This window comes from Malania oleifera, chromosome 1 (genome assembly GCF_029873635.1).
Source record: "Malania oleifera isolate guangnan ecotype guangnan chromosome 1, ASM2987363v1, whole genome shotgun sequence".
In the NCBI taxonomy this organism is placed as follows: Eukaryota; Viridiplantae; Streptophyta; class Magnoliopsida; order Santalales; family Ximeniaceae; genus Malania; species Malania oleifera.
Window position 1 is genome coordinate 35,748,384 of NC_080417.1, and position 9,191 is coordinate 35,757,574.

Here is a 9,191-nt window from a genome sequence, read left to right on the forward strand (position 1 = left end):
TGGTGATTAAGAGAGTGAGCAATAGATTGGAAGGTTGGAAAAAGGCTTCGTCTCTCCTTAGGAGGTAGAATTACGCTTATTAGTGCCTCCTTAACCACCGTTCCCATTTATTACCTATCCCCCTTCAAATTACCTCCTAGGGTGTCTAGGAAGTTGGAAAAGATGATGTGGAATTTTTTTATGGTTTGATGATGGAGAGTAAAAGGGATCACCTGATTGGTTGGGATGTTGTTAGGAAGCCTAAGTTTGAAAGGGGCTTGGATCTTGGTTATTTGGTTTCTAATAACATTTCTTTGATTGGGAAATGGTTATGGATGTTTCCTTTAGAACCTAATTCCTTGTGGCATTAAGTAGTGTTCGCACAGGAATGGGTGGGATTCAAAAGGAAGTGGCATTGCTACTCAAGCAAGTCCTTGGAAGTTTGTTTCACACGTAGCTTGCCTTTTCTTTCCTTTTACTTGTTTCAAAGTGGCAATTGGGGACAAAATTCGTTTCTAGGAGGATACTTGGTGAGTCTTCATTGGAGCTGTTGGTGCCGCACTTGTTTAGACTTTTCTCTACTTGTGAAGCACCAATTTCAGCTTTTTATTTCAATGAGGAGGGGCTCTTTTTCTTGGGATTTCCATTTTTTTAGGAGTCTTGAGTTACCTCGTTTGCTGATTGTGTTAGATTCTTTCTTGCCAAATTTGCAGGAGGATACAAGGCTTTGGATTGGGGACACTTTGGGGTCTTTCTCTCAAACTCTTTTGTCTCAAGTCGTACAAAATCCATAAACCATAGCCCTTTCTTGTTAAATAAAGTTTTTTGGAAAGCAAAGGTTCCATTTTAAAGTCTAGGCATTTGTTTGGACTCTCATACTCAACAAGATTAATACAAATGATGTGTTTCAGATAATAGTAATATTATTAATAATATGTGTATAATGTTAATAATTATTACATATAATAGTAAAAATAATAAGATTAATCATCATAATATTTTTTCTATCACTCAAGATTTCAACCTAGATGAGCCCTTCGAACCTTCTTAGGCGGCACCAAACTGGGGGAGGGCATGACCGGCCTATAGCTCCCTCTTGATAAATCAAGAATTAGCCTTTGTGCAGCCTGTCCATGTCCACTTGAACCAACCCTTGAGGGAAAGACGAATTACCATAATATTATTAATTAATAAGACTAGAAATTTACAAGTTGAATATCTCTACTATTAGAAAGGGATTCCCCCTTTCCTTGGTCTGGTTTTTAAGATCTCCAAAATACCCCTTTAACCCCATCCATAAACATTCCAAAAGTACCCCATTACCACCCATAACTATCCTAAAATAATATTTTCCTTAAAACTAGTAGTCTTCTATTAATTTCATATATTTAAATATACATCTCTACTATTAGAAAGGGGATTCCCTCTTTCTTGGTTTGATTTTTAAGATCTCGTATAACTACCCATAAATTTATATATCAATATATTCATAAATTGATGTATAAATATATTATTTTGTGAACAATTATTTATTTATTAATTTATTATTTTTTATTTGTAGGTAATAAATAATTATCACTCAAAAGCTGTGGAAACATGCATCATACATGCTCGCGGCTAGTTATAAAATGATGATAATAATATTATTATTACACAAATGCTTGTACCAAGGAACATGGAGGTTTTTTTTATTACCAAATTAGGGTTATTAATATTCTAGAGATATTATTAATAATAATATAGTTGTCTTTATTATTATGTTATTGTTGTATTTAACTTATAAATATTTATTATTAGTTAATATTATAAATTGTTTTTTTTTGTTATTATACTTATTATTATATACTTTCCCCTATATAATTCTCGATTATGTATGTCTAAATATGCTACTTCCTGATAAATATATGATATATATTATAGTGACACATTGTTGTTAGAATCTTACGATACAAAATTCAGTTCATATGATTCATATCAATTCCACACCATATCTATTTGAATCTTACTAGTGAATCTAAAAAAAAGAAAAAACCCTAAATCATTGCCAAATCTATCGATTCACCTCATGAATCTATCAAATCAATCTGAATCTATCAATTCACACTATTCTAGACTTTTTATATCATGACAAATCGGACTAGATTAAAACTTCAAAGACAACATTATTTTCTTTTTTTTAATTGCTTTTATGTTTACACAATTTCCTTCCTTGTCTACATTAGTTTTGTGCTTAAAAAGAGGAGAAATAGAACTTTAGGTTGTATGATACCTTCACAAAGCCATTCTTCACTATGGGAGTGTGGTGTTTTGCCATTAAGAAGAAGGGCCGTGTCATGAGTTCAATACTTCACACCTTGTGAAGGGCCATGTAGCAGTAGCAAAAGCACTTTAGCTTAATTAGTTTGCCAAAGATCACCATGGTTTACCATAGAAATACATCTGCAGCAGCATTAAGCAATTCATGAAAACAAACGGCAAACGACTTAATTCATTAGCCACCACCTCTATAAGCAACGTGTGTTTAGGGAGGGAGGCAAGTAGGCTAAACACAATTAACAAATGCTAGTGAGTTTTGCAAACTGATGTATACTCACCCTCCCCTAAAGAGCTTTATATGCTATTTTAGCTTTGGCACTAGGAAACATCAAATTGTCCGTGGAGTCATGCTTCCCTTTTATCACAAGTCTTACACCTAGTCAAAACACAAAACTTATATTAGTATTTACATGGTGATAATCCATCCCTTGTACACAAGGCAAGCGGTTATATGCAAGCATAATGCCTTGAACAAGCTTGGCTTGGCTGGTGATAGGGCGAAACACTCACCAACTAAGGTGGTACTTATGTTTCTTTGTGTTGTTAAGATTCAAAAGCTAGTTTTTTAGTAGTTTGTTCAATTATCTTCATTTTTGTAGGTTCAGTATTTTTTTTAATTTTTAATTTGAGAAAGAATATATATATATATATATATTCACGGTCTTAAATTTCCACGAAATTGTCAAAATTTCTGGTTTCTGTTACCCTCAAAATCAAAATGGCAATCGAGTTCTGTCTTGCATAATATCTGTTGAAATCTCAACGAATAATCTAAAATTTATCGAAATCTCGAAATTTTAGCAAAATTTACCAAAATTTTAACTATACAACGAAATTTCCTCGAAATTCAAATGAAAGATTTAGGAGTGAAGTGAAATTTCTCTCTTAATTTATTTTATTTATTTTTATCAAAACAGAAGATTATTACAAGTGCTTTTGATATTATAGGAAAAATAAACTTACAGCAAAATTTTATTTAATCATTCATGTCTAAGTTATCATTAGTGCTTTTGAAATTATATGAAAAATAAACTTATAGCAACATTTTATCTGATCATTCATGTCTAAATTATCATTATTTGTATAATAAATAATATTTAAATGATTTATGAATTTCATTTATATTACTCAAATATGTTTAGTGTGCATCATCTTACAAATATGTTTGATACACATACTATATTATAACTTTTCCAGCTCATACACAACATAGATGTTTTTAACTTATAATATATTAGTCCAAAGACTCATTATTATGCTTAACAAAGAATTCCATGCTTTACTATTGATTTCAGTTATTTTTTTCGAATCGAAATCAAAATTGACATCGAATCGAAATTTCTGTTCTTTTGGAGCTTTGAAATTTGAGTCAAAATTGAAATTTAAGACCCTGTATATATATATATATATATATATATGATTATCTGAACCCTAGAGCAACCAACCTAGCACTGACACGCGGTGCTGGGTTTTTTTTTTTGCACCCAAGATTTTCCTTTTTTTTTTTTCAACCGTTTGTCCTCTCTTGCTTTACTCTCTCTGCCACATGGACGGGCCCAGGTGGCTCCACAAGCTTTTTTTACATGTCCTTTTTTTCCCTCCTCCCCCAATATAGGTAGAATGCTCCATGTGGGCCCTATTATTTTTTTTAATCATTTCCAATTTTTTTTTAAAATTCCTCTCTTTGGCCCAATGTAGGCCCTAAAATTTTAAATTTTGTCTTTTCTTATTAGACAAAATAAAAAAAAGCCCAACATGAATGAATTTCACTATATAATTTTTTGAAAAATATTTCAACTCAACAACTTTCCATCACTTTCTTTTTCAATACTTTTACATTATACAATTAATTTAAATTGTTAGTTCCTACTTTCTTTATCATTGATTGATATTTACATCTACTAAAAGTCTAGAATTAATTTCAATTTATATTATTCAAAAATATAGATATATATATATATATATATATATATATATATACTGTATTACATTTATGTTTATATACATTAAAATTAGCATAAATGATTGGAATTATTTTTAAAATATTCAATATAGTATATACAATACAATAGAATTTTTCTCCACTAAAATTATAGATATGATTTTCAGATTCATGTGCAGCTGACACGTGGCACAAACAAAATTTTTTTTTTCTCTCACCCATTTTAATGTTTGATGCAGGTGGACCCATCTTCTACTCCCTATTTTCTTTTAGGTTTTCTTTTCATCTGTTTTTTTTTTCCAAAATACATGTCAGTTGAACCTCCAGCAGAAAAAGGGAGTCCTACTGCTGGCCTCCCTTTAGGAATCATCTTCGGCAATTGATGGTGAAAACTTTCCCCTTTGATTAAACAGATTTGATTATTTCTTTAAATAATTCCTTCCTATTGTTAAAATTGTCGGCTGGTCAAGGAAGCTAAGCTGTTCTATTTTTTAAGTGATTTTATTGGCAATTAATCACGCTAAAAACATACAGAAAAGTTATACTTAAATATTGCTTCTATTCTATGTATTTCAACGTAATATTTAATTCCATGCTAAAATGATATATTGTTGTAATTTTGTATTTTCCAAGTTCTTCGTTGACCGAGGAAGTTAGGTTGATCTGTTTTTGTTGTGATTTAATTGACAATCAATCTCACTAAAAGCACACGAAAAATTATTCTTGAATATTTTTGTCCTATATGTGTTTTAAAGGTACTATTTAACGAAATTGTCTATTTCATATATGCTTTTCTTATACACCTTTACTAATAGTAAGATTGTATTTATGTTCAAGCTCCATACTAATTATATATTATTGTGATTTGTATTGTTAACATTGGTCTTAATATTTAGATTTATTTTTTAACTTATTTCATATGTATTTTATTTGTTTTTTCTTTTATATTATCTTGTTGCAAAGCGCAGGTAGTCTTTCTAGTACACACGAAATATGATTTTTTATTATTATCAAAATTTAAATGTATTTTATTATTTTGCGTGCTGTTTGTATGTCAATATATGCATTCCATTTAGAATTGATGATTTTGGAAATTTTATCGAATCTTACAATTCAATTCGATTCTCAAATCTTGATTCCCAAAATTGAGATTTTGATTCATTGTTTGAATATTGATTTGACAACTACAATTTGTACCTACATAACTGTTTTTATTATAATTATATATATAATTATACATGGACATATTGTCGTTTATATATATATATATATATATATTATATTATGTGTTATTATTATTTATGTATATTTATAACTACATAATTATATATATGAATTGCATGTTATTACTATATCTATACATTGTATATTATGTGTTATTTTTATATGTACTATCCCTAAGCGCCCCACCCCCCTCTCCCCTCATGATTTGACCGGAAATGAGCCCCCACTGCCTTTTTTGTCTGAGATTTGAAAATGTGTACAAGAATCCGATCAATTGTGGGTCTCATTCTTGTTTGCATTTTCAAGATGGGAACAACCCTGGTTTTGTAATATGTTTTAGCTTAACCCTATTTTTGTATTTTTATTTTTTAATAACTCTAATTTGGTAAAAAAAAAACTAGAAATATGGTGTTCAAAACTTGGGGCCACGACTGTAATTTTCAGAAAAATTGCAGATTAACAATGCTTCTTTTTTATGTTTTTTCCTGGGATTTCTGAACTCCACGTTCAGCTCAAGCCTGTGGAAGTAAATTCCAGTTTGGCGGATGTGGTTTGATATTTTTGTATGATCCTTCGATGGAGATTATTGTAGAAGTTAGAACTTTGATGGATCAGTAAGGAACATTGTGGATGAATTGAAGAGGTAAATTGATGTAGTACAGAAGTAGAAATTGAAATCAGAGAGACTTTTGGGAGAGGATAGAAAAGAAGAGAAGAAGTGGAGGAGGTGAAGAACAGAGAAGAAGGGAAAGTAGGCTGTTGGAGGGCAGAGAACATGACAGAATAGAAAGAGAGAATAAGGAGGAGGAAGAAAAAAGGAGGAAGAAGAAGGAAGAAAAAGAAGGAGAGCAAAGGGAAGACTGCACAAGAGAGAGGGAAACTGACAGGGAATTCCGGATTCAAACTTGACAAGTAATGCAGTAGTACAAACAAGTACTTTATACACCCAACAACACAATTGAAACAAATAATTAGGAAATAATCCTAACTTAAGCTAATAATTATGAAGTACCCAAAGTACTTAAAATATAAAAAATAACCCTGAATTGACTAAAATTCTAGAACATCTAGATTTACTAATTTGTAACAAAATCCCTAATTTCTAGATCTTCAAGGAAAATATGATCGTTAAGAATTATTCATAAGTGATCCTCCATCAACATGCTTACATACATTCGTTAAAAAAAGCTTACCAAATTAAGATAGTAATGAGTGATTGATGGAAATGCGAGTGTTCCTTTTTTATAATGATGGGTTGGTGAATAAGTTTCGACATAGGGATGGAATTTTGCTCACACTGATGGAGGAGATTTCCAAGGAGGAGTTAGAAGCTCAAATTCTTATGGATAAAATAGAGCTGAGTGATATTGGAGAAAATGAAGTGTGTTTGGGTGGTGGTAAAAGTCAAAAGGTGAAGGATCAAAGGGAATTAGCAAATTTGAAGAGTTTGGTGAATTATGATGGGAAGAGTTTGAAAAGGGGGTTTCTTGGTTAATTTCATTTAATTCTATTTTGGGATCTTGTGTGTTTTTTGATTTCTATTTTTTTTTTTTTTGTTTCTCTGTTTATTGTGGACTTCTTGTCCCTGCACATTGTACCTTCTTTCTATTGAATATAATTTCGATTGTTATAAAAAAAAAATTGTGGGTGTTCCTTCCATTAAAATATATATATATATATATATATATATAAAGGAAACAAACTAATATTTGACCCGTGAATGTTAATTTCCTTCATTTTTAATTCATATTTACATGAAATTAGGTTTAAGGTTTTGAAGGCTAGAGAAGGCCTATCATTTTATTTTTGTTTTTTCATGTATAATTTGAAATAGCTTGTGGCCTTGGGCATAGTTCTCGATTCTAATTTTCACCAGTTTTCTACATGGTCGAGAAATTCTTAAAACTTGATGCGAGCAAATGACATTGCAATCTGTTTCCATTGACCAGTTACTAGTATGAAAGGGAGCTCATTCCGCTTTTAAAAATGTTGTCATACACAATGCAATATACTAAGGGTTAGTTTCTGGTAATTTATCTTGAAAAAACATATAATTAGTTGGTTACATTTGAAGCTATTATTTTTGAAAGACATGCACAAATCAGCCATTAGGGAGCCTGAAACTGCAAATTTTGCACCTTAATGCAAAGCTGAACCTTGCATTTTGAGATACGAGCTTGTATAATCCTCTGTGTAGGAACTTCTCTTGAATCTTTCTATGCTTGCACATAAATTACCCACATATACTTTTCCAAATCTAATATCATCACTTTGTTCTGTTCAGAATAATGGATAAGCATTTGAAATGCCTTGCGCCTAGGCATATTGACACGAAGTTCATCAAGTTGGATGCAGAGGTAAGTTTTTGTGAGCACTTTTTTTCTCTTCAGTTGAAGTTTGATTTTGGTTTAATTAACAGCGGATGATCATTTGTAATGTTATAATTTTGGGTTTAACTATGGTCTTTTGCAAAATAGAAATTCACTTATTTTAATGAAATGCAGAATGCTTTCTTCTTCGCTGCCAAACTAGGGTTTAAAACTTTGCCTTGTGTCATTGAGAAATTCACTTACTTTAAATGAAATGCAGAATGCTCCCTTCTTTGCCACCAAACTAGGGATTAAAACTTTGCCTTGTGTCATATTGTTCAGGTTAGTACCTATCTTGCCTTGTATCTCCTTCTCTTCCATTCTTTTACTTTATTTGTCAGCACTAAGCTCATAGAATGGTAAAAAATGAAGCGCAAGTATGTGACTTCTTGAAAAAAAAAAAAAAAAAAAAAAAAGGAAAAATCATGAAGGTGTCATGGTGGATATTTTGCATTTATTATTGAACTTAGAAAATTACGTTCTTCGTCGCAGAAAAGGAATTGCTGTGGATAGGCTGATTGGGTTCCAAGATGTGGGAGGAAAAGATGATTTCAACACAAAAACTCTTGAGGTTTTATTGATAAAAAAAGGTACTACTTTTTTACCGTGTCGTGTACATTGCTCACTGCAGTGCAGCCTTTCTAAAGCATGTAATTTTACAGGTATAATTAGTGAGAAGAAAGAGGGTGAAGAAGAGGACGAAGATGATAACAATGAAAGTAGACGTAGAACTGTTAGAGCCTCGGTTGATCCTAATTCTGATTCTGACTGAAGAGGAGAACTAAAGAGAAAAAGGAAAAAGAAATGCAGGTTTCTGCTTTCTTTGTCAGTTTCATTTTGTTTTTCAAATTAATTACTTGCTTGTATAATATTGTGACAGCTCTCTTTAGTTTTAGGGAGCCTGATTTTGCACAATGGATGTATTAATTAAGAATTTAATAACATTGTTTTGTTAAAAGAAATTTATTTGGATTATAGTAGTAATCTGATATTTTTACATTGTTTAATTATAACCCCTCCCACTTTCTCCATTTCTTGTTTCTTATTGAAAATTTTAATACTTTATTTTTCAATAGTAAGTTTTATAATTACAATTTTATAATTTAGAGCTCAGTGTTTACAACTAGTGTGCCTTTGGTTTGCAGGAAAAGTTAGGCTAGGCTAAGGATTCTTAGCCCATTTTTTATGCAACTTATTATAGAATAGCATTGGACAAGAAAATGGGCTTCAGCCCATTTATATCAAAATAAGACTAGCCAATCCACCCCCACCCCCCACCGGCCATTGTTGGCTAGCACATAGTGGACATTGTCCTCAATTCTCCTCTCCACCCCGACACACCTTGACACTGAGAGGTGTAC

At 31.3% G+C, this 9,191-nt stretch overlaps 1 protein-coding gene across 1 annotated transcript in view; it reads left to right on the plus strand.

Moving 5' to 3' along the window:
- The window catches only part of LOC131160499 (thioredoxin domain-containing protein PLP3B-like), a 28,295-nt gene extending 19,458 nt beyond the window's left edge, over positions 1–8,837 (plus strand). The window contains exons 6-9 of the mRNA XM_058116265.1: positions 7,746–7,818; positions 8,051–8,112; positions 8,323–8,420; positions 8,493–8,837. Of these exons, the coding sequence (XP_057972248.1) occupies positions 7,746–7,818; positions 8,051–8,112; positions 8,323–8,420; positions 8,493–8,602 (343 nt within the window). The 3' untranslated portion in view covers positions 8,603–8,837. The remainder of the gene's footprint in view (positions 1–7,745; positions 7,819–8,050; positions 8,113–8,322; positions 8,421–8,492) is intronic.
- Positions 8,838–9,191: the final 354 nt, after the last annotated feature.